At 53.4% G+C, this 25264-nt stretch overlaps 8 protein-coding genes across 8 annotated transcripts; 4 read left to right on the top strand and 4 right to left on the bottom strand.

Moving 5' to 3' along the window:
• Positions 1-198: 198 nt before the first annotated feature.
• Positions 199-3908, top strand: PV07_11421 (uncharacterized protein). The gene is made up of 3 exons (XM_016398855.1): positions 199-657; positions 852-2061; positions 2112-3908. The coding sequence occupies exons 1-3, from the start codon at positions 260-262 to the stop codon at positions 3501-3503; spliced, it is 3000 nt and encodes a 999-aa protein (XP_016243417.1). The 5' UTR covers positions 199-259; the 3' UTR covers positions 3504-3908.
• Positions 3909-4031: 123 nt separating this feature from the next.
• PV07_11420 (uncharacterized protein) lies at positions 4032-7436 on the bottom strand. The gene is made up of 5 exons (XM_016398854.1): positions 5378-7436; positions 5148-5272; positions 4913-5043; positions 4704-4818; positions 4032-4603 (listed from the first exon to the last, which is right to left on the bottom strand). Exons 1-5 carry the CDS (start codon positions 6430-6432, stop codon positions 4344-4346), a joined length of 1686 nt encoding a protein of 561 aa, XP_016243416.1. The 5' UTR covers positions 6433-7436; the 3' UTR covers positions 4032-4343.
• Positions 7437-7563: 127 nt separating this feature from the next.
• On the top strand, positions 7564-10052 carry PV07_11419 (uncharacterized protein). The gene has a single exon (XM_016398853.1). It carries the CDS (start codon positions 7626-7628, stop codon positions 8889-8891), a length of 1266 nt encoding a protein of 421 aa, XP_016243415.1. The 5' UTR covers positions 7564-7625; the 3' UTR covers positions 8892-10052.
• PV07_11418 (uncharacterized protein) lies at positions 9115-10941 on the bottom strand. Its single transcript, XM_016398852.1, has one exon. The coding sequence runs from the start codon at positions 9767-9769 to the stop codon at positions 9149-9151; it is 621 nt and encodes a 206-aa protein (XP_016243414.1). The 5' UTR covers positions 9770-10941; the 3' UTR covers positions 9115-9148.
• Positions 10942-11168: 227 nt separating this feature from the next.
• On the top strand, positions 11169-13584 carry PV07_11417 (uncharacterized protein). Its single transcript, XM_016398851.1, has 2 exons — positions 11169-11558; positions 11616-13584. The coding sequence occupies exons 1-2, from the start codon at positions 11480-11482 to the stop codon at positions 13241-13243; spliced, it is 1707 nt and encodes a 568-aa protein (XP_016243413.1). The 5' UTR covers positions 11169-11479; the 3' UTR covers positions 13244-13584.
• Positions 13340-15634, bottom strand: PV07_11416 (uncharacterized protein). Its single transcript, XM_016398850.1, has 2 exons — positions 15393-15634; positions 13340-15334 (listed from the first exon to the last, which is right to left on the bottom strand). Exons 1-2 carry the CDS (start codon positions 15543-15545, stop codon positions 13646-13648), a joined length of 1842 nt encoding a protein of 613 aa, XP_016243412.1. The 5' UTR covers positions 15546-15634; the 3' UTR covers positions 13340-13645.
• An 84-nt stretch (positions 15635-15718) lies between these two features.
• On the top strand, positions 15719-19942 carry PV07_11415 (uncharacterized protein). Its single transcript, XM_016398849.1, has 2 exons — positions 15719-15740; positions 15816-19942. Exon 2 carries the CDS (start codon positions 16005-16007, stop codon positions 19827-19829), a length of 3825 nt encoding a protein of 1274 aa, XP_016243411.1. The 5' UTR covers positions 15719-15740; positions 15816-16004; the 3' UTR covers positions 19830-19942.
• On the bottom strand, positions 19895-24993 carry PV07_11414 (uncharacterized protein). The gene is made up of 5 exons (XM_016398848.1): positions 24800-24993; positions 24717-24742; positions 24610-24667; positions 24107-24550; positions 19895-24058 (listed from the first exon to the last, which is right to left on the bottom strand). The coding sequence occupies exons 1-5, from the start codon at positions 24860-24862 to the stop codon at positions 20690-20692; spliced, it is 3960 nt and encodes a 1319-aa protein (XP_016243410.1). The 5' UTR covers positions 24863-24993; the 3' UTR covers positions 19895-20689.
• Between the last annotated feature and the right edge of the window lie 271 nt (positions 24994-25264).

The following is a 25264-nucleotide window of genomic DNA, read 5'->3' as shown; positions in this document are numbered from 1 at the left end:
TTTTCGGCCACTTGCTCGCCGGGAATGGGAGGCTAAGCCGCCTAACTGTAGGCAGTTTAGTGGCTGGGGCTAGTCCGGCTGCGGCTAGCGCGCTGGCTGCACCTTTGAACACAGCAAAATGCTTCTCACTTCCATCTGCCAAACTCTGGTCGCTGTGTCAGGCTCACAAGGGAAACAATCATACTCCCCCCCCCCAGCCCTGGATTTTCCCTTCACCGTCGCTATTCACTCTCGATTCATTCACGGGCCGTTCCACATTATGGCCTTTGATATCGGCCCCTCTATTCAGCCCCTGGGCCGCGATGCCATTGTTGCCCTTTCACCTTGGTCCTGGTTTACTTCATCCCTGTCTGTGGCCACTAATACCTCACCTCCCGAATGCTTCCAGCTCTCCCCTTCCATCACCACCACCGCTTCCCAATCTCAAATCTCGGCAAAAGCCGCCCAGTTCTGCTGGAATTACCTGTCCCGAATTCTATCTCACCCTGCAGAGCGAGTGCCGCCGTCTCAGCAGCACCAGCTCCGCCCACGGAGAAGGACTCGCCGCTCTTCTCACCCCCGTGCGACAGCAGCTGAAAAGCGTCTTTGCTCTTCAATTGTCAAATCTTCTCGCCAAGCAGTTGCGTCCAGGCGATTCTCTCTCCGGGATCGTAACGAGTGAGTCTTCATTCCTCTGATCCATCTCTGGTCGCTGTGTGCTTTTTCGCCGTCTGCCCGAACATGGTCCGATCGGCATTCTGATAACCGACCCATATGTCTCGTCTTCTTCATCCCTGCTTTACCCTCATATTCCATTTCAAATCAGCCTCTTCTCCAAAAGTTGCAGGATAATAAACTGACTTCATCCGCAGCAGCATGGCTACCACGTCGACCGAGCGTCGGCCGTCGGTTAGCTTCCACATGGAGACGAGAAGTCGCACTGCAAAAATCACCCCGGAACAAACCGACGCTTCTACAGAACAATCATCGCCCTCATCGTTGTCATCTCTATCAACGCCGCCGTCCACTCCGCCCAAGAACACAAAATCTCGAAAACGAAAGTTTTCCGACGCGGGCTCAGATGGCGCCGAGCACTCGTCAAAGACTAAGCGCCTTGCACGACAAGGCTCCACAACATCGTCGCTGTCGGATTCTGCCACTCCACGGAAGCGAACGTCTCGAATGCCAGTTGTAGATAGTGCTAGAGCTGTTGCGGACACCGACAGTGCTCCGTCGCTAACCTCGTCATCACCCAGTCCGCCGGAATCGGCCAAGACGTTGAGACGAAGCTCGCGTATAGCACGATCGGATGTATTGGAGGCTATCCAGGATCCTAGCAGTGATGGAACCCAAGCCTCGTCACCTCCTAATCAAATAGATGCAGGCAACGTCCCATCGCAGAAACCTTCAGAAGCAAGCCCAACCGACCCCGAGACACCGCCAAAGCCTGCCCGCGCCTCGCAATCTGCCAAAGAGACAACAGCGACTAAGGCGAAGATCAGCTTCCAGGATTACAAAGACAAAGAGCTCTGGCCAGAGTACGATGCGCAGAATCCAACATACTACGCAAATGACGCAACCACCCGCTACCGTCCTGCAGAGAATGGCGACACTCCGGAGTCCCGCTCTCCTAGGAAGCCGGCACGAGGTGGCGGCCGAGGTGGTCGTGGAGGTGCTCATGCAAATGGTGGTGGACGTGGTAAAGGCAAGTCCAGAGGTAGAGGAGGTCGCGCCGGTGGTGAAAGCCCTGAACCACCAAATCGAAGACGACCACTGACCCAAGAGGAAAAACTCGAAATCTCCATAATCAAGGCGAGGCAGCTGGAGCTGAAACGATTCTTTAGCATTGTGGGCGCTCAGCAGGTCGACATCCTTGATCAATTGTCGGGGCGAGACGCTTCCAAAATCGCCAGAAAGCCAAAGGCACACAGACATGTCCCCGAGTACGACAGCGTAGTGGAAGAAGTTGAGGCCACCATGAGAGATGTGCAGGACTTTGTCCAAACACGTTATGACCTCCAGGTCGAGCATGAAAAGCAGCGCCTGCAGCAAGAGAAGGAAGTAATTGAAGCGCAATTCAAGGTAATTCCATACGGAGAGTCTGTTGATAGCACGTATCTGACCAGAAACAGAATCGCGTCACCGAAGCCCGCAAAGAACATCTTGCCGGCGCCGAAGGAGACATTATCCTCTTCGAACGAGCTTACCGCGCCGCTCACGACGACACCCATACCGAATCTGGCTCCGATATGGATTACTTCCCCCATTATCACGAGCTTCCCGAACCAAATACCCAACCCCGTGGCTACTCCTCCAGGAAAATCATGGATGAGAAGCCCTTCAAGCAACAGTTGGAATCGTACGACGAACAAGCCCGCCAGCAGGTGCTCAATGAGGATGTTATTGGCCCCTTGTTGAAGCAGATGGAACAACGAAACAACGAATGGCGCACCGAACAACTTCGAAAGAAATCCCAGACCATGGATGCTCTCTCTGCGGAAGCAGCCAAAGAGCTCGAGAACATCAAGGGTTACCTGATCCCCAGACCTCTCAACATGGGCGAGAGCAGTTCGTATGCGTTGTCGGCGCTGGCAGACGTTTCCGACTGGGTCGCCCAGCAGCATCCCGAACGTCAGTACATCTACATGCCTCTTGCCCAAGGAGATGTCTTCCCAAAGCAAGGCCTGGATTTCTCTCCGCTTCCTGGCCAGGGACCATCTGCCCTGCCACCACCCCCGCCGCCACCACCATCATATCAAGTCATTCGCCCAGACTCGAGGGGCCGTGGCCGACGCTCGAAATTTCCACCCCAGCACAACGCGCCGGCGGCCGGCCATGTATCCACTCCTCCACCTCCATCATCGCAATCCATCCCGCCACCTCCAAGTCCTTTATCAGCACCGGCCCCCGCTGTCGGGCCTGCGTCTTTCCTGCCGCCACGCCTGGTTTCGAGTGGACTAGGTCAACCGATCGCCCCTGCGCCGCCCAAACCCGCGCCTCCGCACCGCTCGACCACCCACATGAATGTTTTCCGGCACAGTCCTCGACCGAGTGTCCATCAACACGCCATGCCTCCTCGCCACAACTCTCTCGGCTCGCCGCTGCTGAACGGGCCCCAGCAATTCATCTTCCAACCTCCTCAGCAGCCCTACCAACACCAATCTGCCCCGGGGCCGGCACCGACACCACAATACAGCCCTCATCCGGCGAGTCCCCTGGGCTCTGGAACGGGCGCTAACAGCACCGTTACCAGTGCCGGTGCGGTCCCAAGTGTCAGCGCGGGCGCAGGCGCAGGCTCGGGCGTCGGTAATGTCGGCGCTCCTAGTGGCGGCGGCGGCGGTAATGGTGGTCCGACCATGCAAGTCATAGGCCAACAGACCAAGATCCCCATGACGTTTGTGAACCAGACGATCGCGAGCCGGAACGCCGCCGCCGCCGCCGCCGCGAGCGCAGGCGGCAACGGGACCCCGAGTGGGAACGGCGGCCCGGGCAATGGAAAGAGGGTGCTGCTGCCCAAGATGTGAAACCTCGTTGTCGTGTGGTTTTTGTGCGTGTCTCTACGTGCGTGCATCCATGCATGGGACTGAGAAGAACGAAAGATAGGCCAATGGTTTCTATTTGTATGGAAAGAAAGAAACCATCCCTGGAAGGGAACAGTGTATTCAAGATGCGCAACTGGACGGACGACGAGGACGACCCTCCCTGGGGAAGGGGGGGTTGTTACGGTGACATGACACGATTCATGTGATGAAAAAAAGCCCTGTTTTTTATTTCTTCCTTCTTCTGATGAGAGGGAGCGTCTTGCTTGCTTGCTCGCTGACAATCACACTGTTATTGTTATTGTCACTGTTGTACGGGTCAACGATGGACGATGAAAAAGGACCCCGTGTCTTTCAAAGGGCCCCCTGCGATTCGTCATAGAATAGGAGGAAATCAGGGGGGGGGGGGGGGGCGACGATCCTCCTAAGAGGGGGAAGCAACAACATACGGAATGAATCAGGAAAAAGAAAAAGAAATAGGTACACTGGAGGCAAGACAGGTAGAGAGGTATGCAGATACGAGACTTTGTGGCTAAAAGTACAGAGCACATGGATTAAAAAATACAAAAACAGTTTCACGACGTCTCAAAAGGTCCCGAAATCTCCTGGAATCCCGTCTTCGTCTTCGTCTTCGTCTTCGTCGCTCGCTTCCGCTTCCTAATTCTTAGTCTTATCCCTGCTTGTCTTTCGGACTCTCGCATTCTCGTTCTCTTTTCTTCGTCTCATTAATTGAAAGAAGGTAATCGTCCACTCGTTATAGTCGTTCCATCAATGGATAGATGAATAGATGCGATAGATAAGTAAGTAGGGAGATGGTGATAAAGATCAGACATTTTCGACATGCCTCGCCTTCTCGCCTCCCGCGCCTGCCATGGAAGCCTTGCCGCCCATGTGCATGGTGCTCCGGCGCCTCTCGACGGCGCCCTGCCGGCCGAGATTGAGCTCCTTGGCGAACTTGCTGCGGTCGCGGAACCACGCGCCCTTCCAGTAGAAGAGGTAGATCGGGGCGATGACCACGACGGACAGGCAGGCCAGGATGGTCGAGGGGTATTCGAGGGTGTATTTCTTGGAGATGTTTTCGTAGACTAATCGTAACGAAGAAGGGGGGTTAGACACGGTGACAATCATGAAGAATAGGGAAGAAGTAGGAGAGGAGGAAGGGGAGAGAGATAGAGCGTGACTTACATGGTGTACTGTACAAGGCAGCTATGCCCGCGAGGAAGTCTCTTGCGAGATCGTTGCCACCAGTCGCAGAAGCGGCGTAAGGCCCGTAGGCGGCGATCATGTAGTCGATCGAGCTCTGCCAAAACATGCCGTTAACGTTCACATTCATGTGCGTTCATCTCGGCTGTCTTGGGAAAATCGGGGATGCAAGTTACAGATTAGAGCCATACCTTGTATATCCCGTAGTTCGCCATGGCAATTAGGACGGTGAAGATCATGGGCGCAATCCACGGAATGCCGTAGTCTGGTCCGAGCGACGTCCACGCAAAGCCGAAGAGTCCAATCGTCTCGAGAGGTGCCACTGGGAGGGGAGAAAAGCGGTTGTGTCAGTGAAGATTGTGAGAAACAGTCTCAGGGATAAACGAGGCAGCAAGGCAGAACGTGGAGGAAAGCAGCGAGACTTACAGAAAAGTAACCACCACAGACGAGATTCGGGGGACAATTTGTTCGGGTCGTCGGCGCGGATCTTGTTATGATGTCGAATGACAGGGAGATATGTCAGATATGCGAGCACATATCCGACAAGTGACCTGCAATCGTTTTATGGTCAGTCACATCCCCTCACCATTGAATCTTTGATTGACATTTGGCCAATGGATTTCGACTCAATATGCAGGAGAAGATAGAATACTCACGAAATAAAAGCCAACCCAACCTGGTATGGCTTGAAACCCCATTGTTTAAACACAGGCGTGAACGCCTCCAAAAAAGTAAACAACAATGCATCACTAAACCCACTAAGCAAGCTGAGGCAGAGCACAATCGGTTCCGTGACAAACATCTGGAACGGTCTCATCCAAATGCGTACAAATTCCTTCATGGGAAAACGCGGCTTCTTCAATTCGTCTGGTCCATAGATGTTGGTTTCGCCATTCTTGCGCCGTTTCTTGGCCTCGCGGTCCAAAAGGATGGTTGCGCGAGTCTCGGGGACAAGGAAAAAGTGAATGACTTGCACGGCGCCGCCGATGCAGAGCTGCATCCAAAAGATCCAGGGCAGAGAGAGGTATTGGCCTACGAAGCCGCCGATCACTGCGCCTACCGGTGCACCGCCCACAGACGACAGCACGACAAAAGCAACCGCATACTGGAACCCAGAATCCTCGGGCTGGTATAGGTCTGCGATGACTCCCAACGTGACAGAGCCCCCTGCTGTGGAAAGGCCAGCGAGTGCTCTGGCGACAACGATAGACCCGAAGTTAGGGGCGAGCGCTGCGGGTAATTGCCAGAGATTGACGAGAAACAGAGATAGCTGCTGTGTTGGCCAGCGGCCAAGTTCCTCAGACCAGGGCGCCCACAGTTCGCAGCCAAAGGCGTAGCAGATGAGAAAGATCATCTGCCCAACTCGCGCCTTTTGCTTCGAGATGCTGTATTTCTCTGCAAGGCCGTCGACGCCGTTGGCGTAGATACTGGCGTTGAGGTTCATCGAGGTCTGAATCAAAAGAATGATGACCAAGATCATCCACTTCTTCCATCCTGGGAAAGAGTACCCCAGTTTATCGTAGCAGTCTTCTTCGGTGAGCTCGATCTTGCCATCCGCACGCTTGGGATGGCCTCCTTCGAGATTCTCTCCTGCTAACTCTGGGCCGGAGACACCCAAATGCTTTTCTGTCGCTCCCGGGGGCTGAATCTGATGGTTCTCCTTTTCGTTTTGTGCCTCCATGGCTATAGTGGATTGATCCGAGACCGACATTTTTGACGAGCGACAGCCAAACACGAGTAGGGCAGCGCGAGAAAGGTTCGTCGTTTAATTGTTCAGAAGACGCTCAGAGGACAGAAGGCATGAAGTTCAACGACCAACAGCAGACTGAAGAGGACAGGACGAAGAAGTATGAAAGTGCTTGAACAAACCTGGAATCTCGTAAGCCACGATGCGGACCATACTGTTAAAGTTATCATCCCTTTTGCATCTTGGGGCATGGCATTCAAGGATCGACATTGGAAAACAGGTCGATAACGCGCACAAGGCCATGATTTCATCCTGCGTCAACCCTGGACACGCGGGCACCACTCAGGAAGGCTAGGAAGCTCGAGCAAAGGCGCCAAAACCTGGGGGTGGGTCGATGTTTGGGATGTTCTGGCTAAGGTGTCAGCGCGCCTCCAGGGTGCCTTACCGATGGAGCGGGAAGCGTTTGGGACCAGCATCACTGGCATGGAGCCGACTCGACAGTTTGGCTGCTCCCGTGTCGAATACGAGATCTGCGGCTGGGAATATCTATGAGGAATGGCGTGCTTTGGTATTGGGAGAACAGATGTGCTGGATGGATGGTTCAAGTTTCCGCAGCCTCTGAAGGGAGGCACTCCATGACATGCCTAGCGAAAGGGTTGCGTGCCCTTGATCCTGCCTCTGGCACTCAAATCTCGATGATGTCTGTGGCTGCACCGAACTTCTTGGCCTGAGCGACGGTATGTATGGTGGACAGCTATTCGGCGCTTTGGAAAGGAGCCCGCTTCTTGGCTAGAGGGCGATCGTTGGAGGAAAGGACAAGAACAGGCACAGATCGCAAGACCAACTCTTCAAGCTTTGGTGACGCTCTCGATAAGAGTCCTTGGTTGTCCGACTTTTGATCGAGATCGCGCCTTTGGCAGTCGCTGGCGCCGCATCACGGGACAAGGGAATTGGCGTTGCTTGAACCAACTCCAAGAAAATGCGAATGCAGATGTAGTTTCTCGGCCTGAAGCTGTCTGAGCTGGAGGCCTTGGAGGAGACGCAGGTGCCAGGAGCCCGCGGAGGCGTTGGTTGAGCTGCGACGCACTTCGTAATCAGCCTCGTGGCTGTCCGGGACATATTCGGTGCCGGAAAATTTCAGCCTCTGGATACATAGGCACATTGAACCCATTCACTATCCCCTTCTCTCGTGCTCTTTGCTTAGCCATGTCCCTCGCATGTCCAGACCGCTTATGCGAATCCCGTACACGGGGCCTCTGCCACCACCCCTGATTATCCCACCATCGGCAGCCACCAAACAAGGTGCCATCACCGCCCTCTCGCATTTTCTGACTTCTCCCGCGCCACCCTCGCCCAACCCGTCCCCAGGCCAAGATGCGCAGCGTGAGGGAAATAAGACAGTCCTTCTCACAGGTGCAGGCATAAGCGTCGCCTCAGGCCTGGCCGACTATCGCGGCGTCAACGGCACCTACACCCAGAACAAGAGCTACCGACCCATCTATTACCACGAGTTCATCTCGAGCCACGAATCCCGCAAGCGATACTGGGCCCGCTCATTCTTGGGCTGGAGGGGTCTTCACCGCTCAAAGCCCAACGCCGGACACTATGCCATTCGTGATCTCGGAAAGCTAGGGTTGGTCGACCGTGTGGTTACTCAGAATGTCGATTCGTTCCACGGTCTTGCGCATCCGCAACTGAAGACGGTGGAATTACACGGGTTTCTCAGGGCTCTGGTCTGTCTGAGCTGTAAGAGGCTCATTGACCGCGATGATTTCCAGAAGAGATTGGCCGAGTTGAATCCCGCCTGGGCGGAGTTTCTGCAACTGCTCCTGGCGTCCGGGGCATTGGACACTGAGAATCCCACCGAAAGGAGGAGGCTGGGTTTCAGGACAAACCCCGACGGTGACGCCGACGTCCCTGGCGCCCCGTACTATACGTTCAGATATCCCGCCTGTCCACATTGTCTAAAGCGGCCGCCAATTCTGCAAGATGGCAGCAAGGGGCACGTGGATGTTGATGCGGACGGTGCTTGGGTACCGTCACCCACGGCATCCGTGGCACCCTACGGCGTGGGCGTCCTCAAACCCAACGTGATCATGTTCGGTGAATCCATCTCAACCGAAGTGAAAACCGCAGCGGAGGAAGCTATTGATGCCGCGGCCAAGATCTTGGTCGTCGGCAGCTCTCTCGCAACCTACTCGGCTTGGCGGCTGGTGAAGAGGGCGCATGAGCGGGGCATGGGCATCGGGATCTTGAACATGGGTGGTGTCAGGAAGGAGGAAGTATTCTTTGGGGAACTCCTACCACACCGCCATTCCCAGGGGCAGGGAGATCAACATGCGGGATGGACAGCATTGAGACGGGATCTTGTGCGTGCCAGTTTGCCAGCTGAAGAGGTCTTGCCTGGAGTGGTCGATGCGATTCGCGCCAACATGTCTGAACAAGAGCAACCCCCTGCAGCGCGCCTCCAATCTTATCCCTGAAGCCACCTCTCCCACAGGTGTCTGGTACTCTCGGATCAGCGTAGAGATCTTTAGGGACACCTTGGTTCATAGCTGTGGAACGCATCTCATTTGTGACTCGGGCGGACGGGGCCGTCACGGTCAGAGAACGCTACGAGCTCTTCTAGACCTTGGCCTGGAGATATCCAAATGCTATGAACCAAGATCAATGTCAAGGCTGTCTGGGATCTCCGGAAGGTCGGGATGAATATACGTGAATTTATCTTCCAAGTCGACTCCTAAATGATGCCGATCCAGTTAATGATCATGCTCGCCACCAATACCATGCTGAACAAAAGTATAACAAAGAACATGGACAGGCCCCGTAAAAAAATCTGCCCGCGGAAAAGAGCGTTTTGCTGGCGAAAGAAGCGATATGCACCGACGACCACGCTGAGGATAGCGAGGACGAAGCTGGTGCACGCCATTGCTTTTGCCAACTGCACAGCATCTGCCGAATCAACGAGCCGCCCATTCAAAATGCCAAATTGCAGCACTACCAAGCCGAAGCCCGCCATTCCAAATCCGAACTCGAACCAGCTGATGAATGTTTCCTCATTCGTGATATGCTCACGAACATTGTATCCAAACTCCATTTCCACCGCCACATACTCATCCCAGAACTTTTTGAGAGACCAATTCTCCCTCGCATCACGGGGTTTGGTTGTTGCGGTCGGGGTTTGTTCGAGCCCATCCCAGAACTGCCTGGCTATCTCGACATAGTCAGATGTGGCGTCAAGGGTGGAAGAGGAGGCTAGTCTTGGAGACGGTGGATAGGATTGATAGATGGTAGTAGTGTGTCTGTCGTCGTTCATTTGTATAACTGCAGAGGAGGAGTGAAGGCGGCGTCTGATGGCCATGGCTGTGCGTTTGAAGAAAGGACCTGCAAAAAGATCTGTGATAGAACCAAGGGAGAAAGTATAGTTCGCGAGATTCGCGTAAAGTATGTCGAGTAGTACCGAACACCTCTTAGATCGCAATCCAAGGACTCAGGGAGTGTAAATCAATTGTTTTACGGCTGAGAGAATTTGGAAAGGATTGACAACCCACCTCTCTGCTTATAAGGCACTTGGAGTAACAGGCCCTCCTTCCGCGACGGCAAAACCAATATACCAAAGTTCTTCTTCGATCATGGCAACTACCACTCGAGGGCGAGAAAGAAATGGCAGCACCTGGGAAAGTAGTTCTCTGCCTGGATACGTCCAGACTCCTCGATCTCCTTGAGCATTCTCTGCATTGTTCCAAAGTATCGCAAAACCGCCTTCTGGACATGCTCCCCCACAGAACTCTTTCACCTGATAGCTGCTTTGAAGATGTGTGCTTCACATCAAGGATGCTGGCTTTACCGACAGTGCCAATTTTTACTAATGGTGGCTTGAAGTAAGGACGGGCGCTCTGAGAAGCTCAGATACGTCAAGAAACCCTGGGAGATGAGGGCATCGAGCTTGTGAAAGGCTTGTCTTTCCTCGGTGGATGGTGTCATGCTTTCGGTGACTGTGGATCAAATGGGATTGAGCGGTCTTTGATACGAAGGTAGCAGCTTGGTTCGAAAGCGGGCGGCACTGGTTTGCGACAGACACACCAGCTCTGAACCACGAAATCCACTGACGTTATGTATGGGATGCTCGTGTTCATGGGTTTGAAATGGATGGTCGGAAAGGACTGTGCCAATATCTCACCGATACAGTTCAGGTATAACAGAGGAGCAAACTCATTTCTTGTGCGTTCTGTACACCGCTCAATCGGGCTGTTTCTTGCCCACTCGCACTTCGGTTGACAAATGGAACCGGGTAGGAGTGACCTGAGACTCATAGCTTGCTACCCAAAGGCTGTGCAAGGTCATATCAAAGCCAGAGCAAACTTTGACGCAAGATTCTTTGATGCAACGAGCCTCCGTGGTCGGGAAGCAGCAGGATTTGAGAGGGCATGTCATTGAGCAAGTGTGACCTCAGGTTGATGCATACGTAGTCAAATGGCAGACAAAATCAATAAGAAAACAGTTCGGGCACAATGATCTGACTTTCCAGACCCATCATTTCGAGATGGCAGAAGACAAAGAGGAAATGGTCGTCGCCAATAATAATATCGCCAGTATGGAGCTGAAAGGGGACGAGAAGTCACATGACATGCTGCTTACTCAGCCGCCACAGCCGCAGCCGCAGCCCCAGCCACATCCGCAGACGCCGTCGGAGTCAGGGTCGCAGTTGCAGGCTCATCCACCCGATCCGAGCGCTGCATCATCTCGCCATTGCCCTTGCCCTTGTTATTACGCTTGCGCTTGCCACGAGGAGAAAGCCGCACCTGCGTCGTCGCCTTTGCCCTCGCCCAGGGCTCTTATTATCTCATCCCCTCCTCCCTCCTCACCTTCGGCATCTACGATCCATTCCTATCCCAAACATCCCACCGACCTCCCTCAGAAGCCTCAACAGGCATACTTTAGCCCACATCGAGTCCCTTCCTCAACCAGGTCCTCGACCTCTTACCGATTCTCCCCCGCCACTGCTTCGACAGAGACGGTCAACGAGTGCTGCGCGCCAACTTGCGCGCAGCCACCCCGCACAAAAAGAAAGATGGGTTTCTCGAAGACGCAGAGGATCTGTATTCTCCTGGGCATAGACTCTGTCTTTTTCTTAATCGAATTGGTCGTCGGTCAGTGTGATCCCACATCATCTTTGTCGCGAACTAGCCAACTGACATCCCCTCCAGGTTATGCAGTGCATTCTTTGGCCCTGGTGGCCGATTCGTTTCATATGTTAAACGATGTCATCTCTCTTTGCGTTGGGCTATGGGCTGTCCGTGTCGCCAATACCGGAAGCTCGAAGATGTACACTTATGGCTGGCAACGCGCCGAAACATTGGGTGCTCTTGTCAATGGAGTCTTTCTGGTTGCTCTCTGCTTGTCCATCTTCCTGGAAGCAATCCAGCGATTTGTCGAACCACAGCCTGTATCCAATCCCAAACTCGTTCTCATTGTCGGCTGTCTCGGACTTGCATCCAACATCCTCGGACTCTTCCTTTTCCATGAGCACGGCCACAGCCACGGCGAGAAGGACCATTCACACGAGGAGGATGCCGTGAGATCGGCCGAAGAAGGCCATGGTCATCTCTATGACGACGATAGAGAAACGCAGAAAATTGTGGACGAACATGGTAACATCGAAGACATTCTTCCACAATTCCGAGTGGGCAGCTTCAGCAGCCCTTCGCGCCGTGCCTTCACAAAGTCTGATGAAGAGAATACAACCATCTCGGCTAGATCTTCCAACACCCCGAATCGTAAGTCGATCGCTAATGGCGAGGTCCATCCCCGGCACCGTCGTCGCACCTCAGGCTCCTTTGGTCGGGGTTTCGGCTCGGTCGACAACATCCACATTCACCCAGCCTCATTTCGCCAGGATATTATCCAAGCTGCGCGGTTGGAAGAGCGATCTGAATCTGAAGCGTCAGAAGAAGACGCCTTGCTGGTGGAGCCGGATTCGCCAGAGCAACGTCAGGAAAGATCTGCGGACGGCCTGCAATCATCCTCCAAGGATGACAAGCGATTTGCTGGCTATGGCAGCATAAGCAAACGAAAGAGCGTTGACTACAATCACGCGGCACACAACCACAATCATCAAAATGATGGCTCCAAATCGAGCCACGGACATGGCGGGCATGGTCACTCCCATGGCGATCTCAATATGCGGGGAGTTTTCCTCCATGTCATGGGCGATGCTCTCGGGAACATTGGTGTTATAGTGACTGCACTGATCATCTGGCTGACGACGTTTCCCGGACGCTATTACTTTGACCCAGCAATATCCCTTGTCATTACCATCATTATCCTGGGCAGTGCCATACCACTCTGCAGAGCAGCCGGGCGGATCCTCCTACAGGCAGTCCCTGTGGGCATGTCGATCGACGAAATCACAGCAGACATTGAATCACTACCACGAGTTATTGAGGCACACCACCTCCACGTATGGCAACTCAGTGATACTAAGCTTGTGGCGAGCCTACACGTGAAAGTTGATTGCGAGATTGACGGCACCGGATCTGCCAGCTACATGCATCTGGCACGGGAAATCCGAGGCTGTCTACACGGCTACGGTATCCACAGCTCGACAATCCAGCCCGAGTTCGTGAATGAAGCGGATCCACATGGTGTTGAATCAGGAGCTGATCCTGATGAGGGTGCTGGTAGCGGGCATTTGACTCCGAAGAACAATGGGAACGCCAGTAAGACTGCAAGTCTTAGGAGCGAAGGCCAGCCAGCCTGTTTACTCGATTGTGGTGACATGTGCGCTGGGAGCAAGATGTGCTGTCCAAATGACGGCAAGAATGGGAAGAAATAAAGGGTTCCAGCGATCATAATATTTGTTTGACTCTTACTATTGGGAGAGTTATTGGCGGTCTTGCGCATACAGCAGGTCTCAGGCTGTTGTAATGGAGAAGATTAATCGGGTTGATTTCATTGCAAGTCCGGGAAGTCGAAAGACTGGAGGTCTAAAAGCATTGTAGGTAGAACTTGCCTTGAACTTTTGTAACGTTACATGAAGACGTCATTGCCCTTGTTGGTGCATTCCGTGTCTGTGACCCTGGTATCTTTTCAGACAGTGGTCTTCAGATAGTCCACCAGGTCGAGGAAAGAAATCCAATTTGCACAAGCTCAGCTGCTAAAGCGCTAATGTTACACATATCTTTCCCACCAACGCTGAGCCATCAATCCCAGTAGCCAAAGGAGCTCGGTAGGCTCGTCAGCCGTTCCAAATAAGCCATCCATAAATCAACAACACCGGCCACGCCGTCCGCCATAACGAGCGACCAAAGAACGCCAGGCGGGATCGCGGCGGTCGGTTTCTTCCCGATTGACGCGCTTTGGTAGATTTCGGCATTCCCCAGTCGTCACTGTCAAGCTCGCCCGCACCAGGTGCACTATTTCGGACGTAGTCGACATAAGGTGGCTTGGAGGGAGACGAGGTTCGCGATGAAGCAGGGAGTTGTCCGTACCCGCCCATTTTGCGCGTGGACAGTTGATGCCCCGCTTGACCATTCTGTATGCAGGAACTTTTTGAGGTGTCGGGCCTGCGATGGTGGGTTTCGGCGGTGGGCAGCAATGGTTCGGATTTTTCGCGCGATGCTTCCTCAACTGCGGCCGTGGGATTGTACCGAATAGCAGCGACGAGGGCGGTGAACAGTGTCAAGCCAAGCAGCTGGCCGTAGCGGATGAAGATGCTCAATTGGTCCGGGAGTAGACACAGATGGTTTTGCACCGTGTCTCGCGGCGTGGAGAGTGATGAATCGGCAGACATTGCCTTGTTTATGTCGACTGGATTCCAGAGGCTGACGAGTTGCACGCCCGGCTTCCGGATGCCCATAGCCCAGCTCATGCTTTTGACCGTAATTTCTCTGATACGGCCTGTGAACTCGTTGTGCTCGATCTCGCAGTAGTCATGATCGTCACCAGAGTAGACCATTGTGATCTCTTCTGCGGTCAGATGCTTGACTATATCTTGTGAAATCAGCGGAGTAAGCACATTTTGATACTGGTAGCCTGCATGCAGGGGTATCACAGTGCCTCGTTCCCGCATCGGTCCGCAATTGGTCTCGCCAGATCGGTAGAGAGGGACGTGAGACAGGACGACTGTTGGGAATTGAGACGTGCTGACTGTATAGTGGGCGCTCTGCTTTGTGTCCCCGTGCTCGACGTCAGCAACTCGTTCTACCGACGGAGACTGCAACTGTGGCAGTGGACGTTTCCAGTCGAATCTTGCCTCGCACGTATGTTGCACCGCTTTAGCCCGGATGGATTTGGCTTCCGCAAGGAATTCCTCGACAGGTTTCCAAATTTTGCTAGAAGAAGTCGCGGCGGCACTCCCGTCTCCTGCTCCCGAACTTCCGGTTTTGGGATCAACCTGATCCATGGCACTCAAAGAGACTGTGTCCAGATGGACAAATGAGTGATTGCCGATGATGTCGATTCGGTTGAGGGGCCCGAAATATGCGTCGAACCTCTCCTTCACAGGCAATTGTATGCCCGCCGCAAACCCCAAATCATGGTTACCCGGGAGGGAGGCCAGAAGACGACGGCCGGTCGGTTCAGCCGCGCTTGCATAAGAACCTTTAGCCCAAGACCGCAAGAAGAGGTTGGAGAAGCGAATGTATTCTTTCAGCCAAAATCGAGATCCGTACTTCTTGTACCGCTCTTCGGGAGACGTCGACTCAGTAGTGCCCCATTCCCTGCCACCATCAAACAAGTCACCGAGGAACAAGGTCGCGTCTGGCCGGAGAAACTCTTGTAGATATTGATAGGAGCGGCGGAGGTAGCGATCGGTGTAGAGGATCGTTAAGCTGGAGAGAGGCCATGGTCTATCAGGGTAGGTGTGTGGATCCACGAGTTGAGGGTCGGCGACAAGAAGGACATGATGAGGTTGAGCATGGCCTGGCTAAGAGAGAGTCAGCGATGTGTGTCTTTGTTGGTCGGTGGTTGATGCGCTTGGTTACCCATGATTCCCACTCTCTCCATCGACACCGAGCGACACTTTGTTGAAAGGTGTAGCGCTCACCCCAGAAGAGCACACATATCCAAAGTAGCACCAAGGCCGACGGGAGGCTGAGGAGACGGTGTCTTATCCTGGACAAGGCATTGGCTTTCATCTCTCTCTCTCGGGTTGACGGTGGTACGTTGGCCGTCACTGTCGCCAACGTCCCTGTTTGAGTTGGGAAACTACTTAGGCAGGTAAGGCGTGAGCCGCAGGTCAGGGGTATACAACTTTGACCAGTGCCACCAGTGTGTCACGGTGCGCCGCCGTTAATGCAAATCCGCTCACCCTCATTCACTGGTGCCACGGGGTAAGCATGTTGACTAATAATATGTCAAAGCTTTTTCTTGTGGGCTCTGGGTACTAACTGAAGCGACCTATTCAGGGCTCCTCTCCCAGGTATAACTGGGTACTTCCATCATGGCCATCCTCGATCTGATTCAGTTACTGATCTCGCCACCATGCTCGCCACCATGCTCGACTGATAAATCCACTACCGTTGCCCATATCTCACAAGTGGTGGTGGTCGCTCGAGTCATGTCCTCGTCCACAATCGACCCGTCGTCATCTCCCCATGGACGGCGTCTCCGTCGCCAGCAGTATTGCTGGTCTCGTCACCCTGGCGTTGCAGGTCAGCGCTACAATCGCAATCTACGTCAACTCCATCAAGGAACGCGCCAACACGGTCCGGGAACTGCATGATGAGCTCCTGCTGTTGGGCGAAGTCCTTAGTGGACTGCGAGATTTTCTGGAGAGCGAAAAAGTCAAGGGTCGGGCTCTTGATACTCAGTCAGTCCTCTCCAAGGCCATCAGAGACTGTCGGCAACGGATGGAGCGCATTGGCGACAGATTGAAGCCCTCGGATGGTGGAAAAGTTGCCCGTGCCATTGACCATTTGAGGTGGCCTTTCGAACAGAGGGAGGTCATGCAGATGGTGGAAAACCTCCGACGATATACCCAGACGTTTCAGTTCGCTTTCACAATCGAAGGGTTCAACTTGTTATCCAAGACCTCCGAAGATGCTACCAAAGGCTTGCAAGAAATGCTCCTAATCTCAAAGAAGATGAGCGAACTGTCGGCTCAGATGGGCCGGTCTGCTGATGAGTCCTCTAAGCTTGCCATTCAACTTGAAGGAATCATTGCCCTTGTCCCGGTCCTTGCGAGAACAGCTGCTGATGTCAATGAGATTTCTCAAGCCACGCGACTGGCTGAATTGAGGGAGCAAGAGAGACGCACTACCGATATCTTGGACTGGCTGGCGCCTCTCTCATCCCTCCACAAGCATCGGGATTTGCAAGTGCGACGAGCCGAGGGCACGGGCCGATGGTTCCTAGAACACCCTCACTTTTCTCAGTGGGTTGACGGCGATTCCAAACACGATCTCCTCTGCGTTGGGGGTCCTGGTGCTGGCAAGTCTGTCCTATGCTCCCATGCTGTCGACTATCTGCGCACCAAATTCAAAGATCACGACGTCGCTATAGCTTTCTATTACTACGACTACTCAGACCAACAGTCACAGAATCCATCCAGCTTTGCAAGATCGCTTTTGCGCCAACTCAGTTCTCACAGCGAAGTCGTCCCTTCCGCCGTTGCCGAGTTTTATCAACGCACGAGGAACGCTGTCAAAGACCAAACTTGGTTTCATGACTTGCTGAACATTATCCGTCGCGTGGTGAGAACTTTCAGCCATTGTTTCATCATAGTTGATGCTCTTGACGAAGCCGATGTTCAAAGCCAGCGTTCGGGGTTTTTTGAGGTTATTGATGCCATCAGAAGCTCTCCTAGAGGCACAGTGAAAGTGCTTGCCACTTTGAGGCCTCATGTTCTCAATCTAGTGGCCAAGTTTCATGAACCATCGATCATCGATATCCTTGCAAACCCTGGGGATATTCGACAGTTTCTTGTTCAGATGATACAGGAGCAGCCAGAGTCCGAGTATTTGATGGATGACAAGCTCAAGGAACATGTCTTGAACACCTTATGCACCAACGCAAATGGCATGTTTTTGCTGCCTGCCCTTCAGATAAAGACAATTCTGGATCAGATCACCAAAGCAGATGTCAAGCGAGCATTACTCCATCTCTCAACTGACTTGACTCATGCCTTCCAATCAACCATCAAGAGAATTTCCACTCTGTCCAGTGTAAGACGCGAACTTGCATTCAGAACATTGATGTGGGCATCTCACGCCAGGAGGCCTATGACTGTGCGGGAGTTGCAGCATGCCATGGCGTTGCGGCCTGAAGACCATGATCTGGACAAGGACAATTTGCCTTCCGTAAGGACGCTCATAGACTGCTGTTGCGGACTAGTTGAGGTGGACTATGAAAGTTCAATCATACGTTTGGTACATCACTCGCTTGAGGAGTACCTCCGTGACCACGACCATGGTCTCTTCAACGATGCCAACCTCATCATCACCAGGACGTGTCTTCAATACATGAGGCTGGATATAATCAGGGACTTACCATATAAGAACCGAAAAGATTTCGGGATGGCACTGGAGGATGTTCCATTTTTGCAGTACGCAGCGCTCGAATGGGGCCACCATGCGTACAGTGTGCCCGCTGAAGAAATAAAGGACTTGGCCCTTCCACTACTTTCGGATAGCGCCTGCTTGAACACTATCGCCCGAGTCCGGGACTTTCAATCTCCTGATCTCCGGAAATGGAACGACAAGGCCTGGACTTGGGCTTATTCTGGCGGTGCTGGAATCTCGTTGGCAGCAGGATTTGGACTTACTGAGCTTCTGAAAATCCTGATTGCTGCAAATCAACATAACCTGCAGCTTGACGCGCGCAACATGTACGGAAGCACAGCCCTGCACGAGGCGGCTTTCTTCGGCCATCAGGAGGTAGCGAAAATTCTGGTTGAGAATGGCGCCAATCTGCTGGACACGAACTATGGTCAGAGCACTCCAATATTCCTTGCAGTCTCCTACGGCCAGCTTGAGATGGTCAAACTACTTCTCAGATACGGACGAGATCAGCTCGACTGTCCCGGTCCGAAGGGCTTTACAGCCTTGCATAAGGCAGTTGAGCAAGGAGACGAAGAAATGGTCACCATACTGCTCCAAGAAGGAGCACTGCTAGGCGCCACTGACAACCAGGGGACGACTGCTCTGCACGTTGCTGCTTTTCGCGGCTATCTCTCTATCGCCGAGTCACTTGTGCGTGCCGGCGCCGTCGTCCATGTCAAGGATAAAGAAGGCCTCTGCCCTCTCGACTATGCCGCCACAGGTGGCTTCACTGATGTGGTTGCTTTTCTCCTTGAGAATGGGGGAAGCATGTTCCATAAAGGCAGGGAACTATGGACTCCTCTACACCGGGCCGCTCGAGGCGGGCACACGGAAACTGTTGCGTTCTTTCTGAAGCGAGATGCGAACGTGCTTGCGACCGATTTCAGGGGCACCATCCCTTTACATCTTGCAGTCCGATCGGGCAACATCGAAACCGTAAAGACGCTTCTCGAGCAGAACACCAATCCGAACCTCAAACGCGCACAGCTCTTCGTTCAAGACCGGAAAGGGTCTACCCCACGAATTGTCGCTTTCTTTACCGCCCACTACGATATCCACAAGTACCTCCGGGCCGCAGAGTGGCAAGTTCAAGGCATCACTTCGCCCAGCAGTGCCAATCAACTCACCACGGCCATTGAGAGGGGCGATCTGCCCACAGTCCGCACCCATTTGGACAAGAACCGGGATTCCCTCACCTCGCTCGACGAAGACGGCCAACCACCCCTCCACGTCGCGTTACAAGAAAATCAGAAACACATTGTGGCATTCCTCCTTTCGCGGGGTGCCCCTGTCGAGGCGGTAGGCTACCACGGCTGGCGTGCCTTACACATCGCTGCCTCGCTGGGGAACTTGGAGCTCGTGGAACTGTGCCTGTCGCACGGCGCACACGTCGATACTCGGACGAACACACAACAGACGGCCTTACACAAAGCCGCCTCGTCCAAGTCTGTCGCCGTGGTTCGCCGCCTGCTGTCCGCTGGCGCGGACCCTGCGGCCGCGAACGAGCGCGGCATGACGGCCCTGCACATCGCCGCGCACCAGAACAGCATCGGCATCGTGCGCATGCTCGTCCTGGAGTGCGGCGTCGACATCCTGGCCCGCGACCGTCAGAGCATGACTGCGAGCATGTGGGCCGAGAGGTCGGCGCACCTCGACGTGTGCGCGTTCCTGAGGAGCGAAGAGCGCAAGCTCAAGCAACGCAAACGAAGCAGGGCGGTCGAGCACGTCGAGAGCCGCCCGCAAACCAGAACGGACAGTGCCGAGAGCCTCGACCTAAAAGAGGTCGGGGACGCTCTGGGCGATGTCAACGAAGACGGCACTTCCCAGCATCAAGAAAGCATAGCAGGAGGTATACAATGTGCACAAGGTGAACAGGGATGAATCTTCGTTTTCTAGATAGTGAGACAGCTATGTAATGGTACAGTTTATTCGCGGATCTATCCGAATGAGTCTGAGTCTGAGTCTGAGTCTGAGTCTGAGTCTGAGTCTGAATCTGAGTCTGAGTCTGAATCTGGCCTCCGCATTTCTACTACTGTCTCTGTCTCTCACCCTCTCTCTGTGTCTCTTTTGTGTCTCTCCCGTCAATCCGGCAACCTATCACTAGCTCAACTAAACCGAATCAATCGTCTTTTGGAAAAGTCATTTGTCGTCGCTGCCATCAAACGGGACTGTATCCAGGCAGAGCATGCTCTTGCTGCTGTTCGCACAGTCCCACCCCAGACTCAGCTCGCAGTCCGTTGTTGTGCGGCTGCTGGTACATACATCATACAGTCATCAGATCGTGAGTAGAAAATGTGCCCGCAATGTCCCGGCCACATGTCTCCGTTGTCGTTTTGTGTACTGAAGGTTCGTCATCGTCGTCATCGTCATGCTCAGCCATCACATTTGCTCCAAATCAGCCAGCCCATGCCTGATGATGCTATCCTGCACCTCATGTAGAGGACCCGTATCTACATCCTTTGGATGTGAGGGGGAAAAACCATTCTGTCCAGCCGCGGAAGTTCTTGTGGTAATTCCTGGAACTCCATTCGTAATCGTAACCTTGTCTCGCTGTGCCTCCGAGTCCAACGTGTGTTTTTCTCCCTGTGGAAGCCAAGGAATCGGGAAATATCCCCCCTTCAGTTGATAGTCGTCCAAAAAGCAAAAGCAAAAGAGGATTCTCACATCCCCGTACAGAGCATGTCGGTCACCGTTGGGAGTATCTCTGAAAGTCCTCTCACAATCCGCAAACGAGCTTCTTCTCACCAAAACCCCGCATGTCGCTCAGTAAACTTGTATCCTATCGGCGCAGACCGCACCTGCGCACCGACTTGACTTGCGCTATCATCCGGTATGACCGACTCTCCGGAGCCAGATCGGATTTCCTCATCAACAAGGGGGATCCTCGCACCACCCAGACCCAGCCGGTAGCGATGACCCAACCCGTCAACCATCACCTGAGCCTCTGTGTTCATACGTATACCTGGAACGTGTTGTGGCACGACCGATGTTCCGCCAGCAGGGTTGCTGTTATTCTTAATCATCGGAGATCGACTTGTGGCTGCGTGTGAAGGTTCTCGAGCTATATTGGGAAATTGCAGGATGGTCTGCGCTTTCGAGCCAAGAATTGCTTCGAGTTGCTCAAGGTCTTTGCGGGCCTTGTCTGCCAGGCGTTGTTGTGTGCCATAGTTTCGAAGCCCGACGAAATCCATCTTGGAAACTGTTTGGACAGCAATGTCGAGCATGGAACGGATGGCAGGGGGAACAAGAAGAGATTTTCCGGTAGTTTCTGGGTCGGTCAGCTCCCCAATTTCTAGAGCCTTGTTCTTTGCAAGCACGTCATTGATCCCATTATGAACGAGTGACATTTCATAGTGGATGTGACCGCCATCTGCAAAGTCTTTGTAAGCTTTCTCGGGATCTTCGTAACCTTGCCAGAGTCTCTTATCCTCTGGGTGAACCCGGAACTGCAGATTCTTTGCCTCTGTCGCCTTGAGCAGGATGTCCTGACCGTCCGGAAGATTGTTGCTGTGATAACTGTCTCGTTTCACAACGAGGTTGCGAACTTGGATTTCCTGGTCATTGGGCTGTCGAAACACCAGCTGCAGCTTGTTACGCCCAGGCAGAACATATAAAGATTCGACAAACGCGCTGACACTCTGAGCGACGGTCTCTGGGGGATCCGGCCACTTCAACGGCCCCGTCAGTGTGGCAGAGAGGTCCCAGACCTGAGCTGGGACATGCACGTTGACGTCGCCGACAGTGACCAAACCTTTTCGCAACTCGTAGCTTCCAGATTGGTCTATCACGATCTGAAAGTCCTCATTAGATCGACTTTGGCAATGAAACTCGTAGCTGACAGATTGCGGACCAGGCGAAGGATTCCAAAGCCTGCGAATGCCATTCCCAGTGCTTCCCTTCATTTCGAGGACACGGTCGATATCTGCACCATTGGATGTCAAGATCTTAGTGAAGTTGGAGAAGGTGTGTGTTGGTCCTGGACGCTGGCCGAAGCATGAGTTCCAGTCGTTGACGCTATGATAGACCTGGTCTCGCAATTGTGGTCCGGGTGTGATGAGAACTTGACCGAATTGAAGCTCAAACGTCAATTCACCGCTGAAAGCTCTGCCACTCTCAAACGCTGGCTCCAAGAGAGTGATGAGCTTTTTCGTCTGCGCAGCTCGGAGATCGGTTGCGACAAGCTTTGGATGCACTTCAGCCATGGCCGACTTTTTCTTGATTTGGTCTCTCTTCCATTTGCTCATCTCATCCGGCTTTGGAGAGGCTGCTTGTGACCTTGGCGGTGTACTTGTTGGACTTGGATATGCTTCTGCCAATACCGCAGCTATGCGTGCTTTCTTCTCCGCTTCTGTTTCCTGTTTAGCAGGTACCCTTCCAGGATTTCTCCCCTTTTGACGCATTGTAGAATGGAGTTTGGGTGACTTTTCCTCCGCTTTCTTGTTCATCGCTGCTATCGCCTCTTGTACCTGTTGTAAGCTCTTTTCCCTCACAGCAGATTGATCCAATTTCGGAATGAACGTTGTAACGTAGTCAGACCCCTCTTCGCTGAATCTTAGTCGTGACAGCCCCGAACCCGAAGATCGGGATGTTACGCTGGAGTGAAGCTCCAATTCAGAGGGCGCAGTATTCGGTGGCGGCCGCTCTCCACAATCACTTGACTGGTTGAGATTGCCGTCTGTCGTTTCTGCAGGCATGAGCGGCACGCTACATTCCAGGCCTGGCGGCACAGTAGAAGGGCGACCACCGGCCGAAGGAGCTCCCAGATCGACGAGAGCGCTGTAAGGAGCACGTTGGCCTCGAATCCCACGACTCCTGGTTGCTCTCTCGGAAGGGTAGCGTCCGCGTAGCCTTCCATTTCCTCGCGGATAGAAGTCTGCTGCAAGCCCCCGAGGGATCGTATCGAACTGCGCCACGCGTTGGCTTTGACTTTGATCGTAGGTTTCACCAGTTCCACGTCGACCGTCTCCACGATAACGGCTGTTCATCCGCCCCCGATAGCCACGCTGACCTCTCTGCCCTCGGAACGGCCGAGTAGACGATCCATATCCGTGCTCGCCAGGACTGAAAGAAGGTCTTGCAAAGGATGACACACTCGGAGCCTCTGGCATTAAGGACGCAATATCTGTAGCCGAGGACGTAAGTTCCTCAGCCTCTGTTGGTTCTTCTGCCTGGAGATGGGACTGGGCTTCGGTATTCAGAAAAGCATTGGACTGAGACGGAAGGTCGTCGGCTGGTTCGCCTGATACATTTGTATTGTCGTGCTCGTCTTCGTGTCCGGGTGTAAGTCCTTGATGTGATTCTGCAATCATATCCACTTCATGTCCTTCATGTAGGGAGGCCGAACGAGTCTCGGATTGTGCCTCAGATCCTTCATCAGCCTGGTCCATGTTGACCTCTTCTGATAGATCGATCAAGGTACTCTTGTTGTCGTCTAGGAGGGGTGATGGAAGAGATTTTGAGTCCTGGACAGGTTGGCTTTCGGCTTCCATCAAATCCTCGTCCTCCGACAGTGAAACTGAGGGGGTTTCCGCTACGCCTTCGGCAGCTGAAGGGACGGGTTCCGGTGTAGGGATAGACGGCTCTTCGTCCTCGCTGTCTGATTCCATGGCGACTCTGCGACGCGCCGGTGCTACAGATTCCATCGGTGCCTCTGGGGCGATATCTGGGTTTGCTAAGTGCACCACATTGTTCGTCCAGGCGGCAATTCTAGCATGGGGGCGTTCCTGGCTTGTCGCGGGGTCATTGGTATCTGCCGAGGTCGCATTGGATGTGATAATAATGGGATCCATATTCTTCGGATCGCCAAAGCCGGCATAGACCTCTGCGTCCCAGAGTTTTGAGGCTTCGAATGTAACTGTAGGCTTGTTGGCTTCTTTTTGGAGATTTCGAGGAACGTGGAATTCCTGCGTCTTCGAGTCCCACAGACGAAGCTCTCCAATAACTTTCCTGGAGAGGTTATGTTCCACTCTATCGACGATCACGCGTTGGTAGCCCGGGTGGTCGGCGTCCATGCTCACAAACTCCATCCTGGAATCTGGTTGATTTGGAGGCCAGATGAGGAGATTGCCAGTTGGGAACGATTGACTGCTGGACTGTTTCTCAAAAATTTCCTGACAGGAATATCAGTGACCAGTATTCGCAACTATGGAGTGGCATACCAATAATGGTTCAAGCCTCAAGAGCTTTTCATGAGCCAAGTTGAAGTTTCCTTGGAAGATTCGATAGCGCTTTTCAGCTTCTTCCGCAAAGAGGGAAGAGCCGGTCAATCGTGTGATATCTTTTGCGTACATAGCTGGAAGTATGCCGATGTTCCCTTTCGCAGGCTGCCAATAGGTCGTCAGATGAAGCAATCCGTCCAGTGCGTCCTGGTCGTCGGATTCCTCATCTGACTGATACTGTAACAGAACGTTTTGTTCGGCGCTCTCTTCATGGCTTTCTTCTGGGATAATGTCCGCCATTACGGTTCCTTCCACAGGGCGAATTCGTGGCTCATCCTCAAACCCGAGCTGATTCGATTCATGGTGCTCGATGTACTCAGCCATACGAGTAAGAAATTGTGGCGTGGTGTCCTGATCATCTTGGTCGATTTCTGCGCAGAATACCTGTGTAAGGTCGGGGATCAGCAGCGTCCCAGTCCCAGTGGAACCCAAAGGCTACGGACCTGGTTGGAAGCATCAAAGGAAAAGAATGCCGCCGCCTCCGGGTCATCATGAGCATCCCTATATCAGTCACTTAGTTTGTTGGCACTTTGAGGGACGGAAGGCCTACTTGTCATTCTGGATCAGCTCCGTCGACTTGTTGAAAAATGTCAGTGTACGAGCGAGTGTGTATTCAGTGTAGCCCAAACTCACTGCCAACTCGCCGAAATCATAGAGCGATCTCAGAATGATCGTCTTCCTCTTCTTCGTCGCCATTTCCTCGACCGAACTCTGTACGACGTTCAGGCTGCCTCCGCGGCCTTGCGGCCAGGAAAGAATGCCTGCGAAGAGGAGGAGGAGAAGCCGGCAGGCGACCAATGATAGCTGTACTGGGCTGAAGAGGTAGGAGTCGGTTTGGAGGCGGGTTGGAGAAGGATCGGTGAGTGGACGAAATTGAGAAGAGAACGTGGGCGGAAAAACTTTTCGCCGAGACCCCTAAGATCTGGGTGAGGGGTGTCTCAGCCTCGCCTTAAGAAAGCCGCTCGTAGTGAATATTTGTTGTCACTGAATCTCCAGGAAAGAGAGGTGTAGGCATACATGTGCTTTCTTAGAGATGTGCAACAGCATGCTTATGACAGAAGGGGCGTCACTCGTCTTGGATATGGCGGGCGTGTGTTA

The sequence above is a fragment of the Cladophialophora immunda genome (genome assembly GCF_000835495.1).
Source record: "Cladophialophora immunda strain CBS 83496 unplaced genomic scaffold supercont1.7, whole genome shotgun sequence".
Lineage (NCBI taxonomy): Eukaryota > Fungi > Ascomycota > Eurotiomycetes > Chaetothyriales > Herpotrichiellaceae > Cladophialophora > Cladophialophora immunda.
The sequence above is the reverse complement of the archived record's forward strand: the minus strand, read 5'-3'. Positions and strand labels throughout refer to the sequence as shown.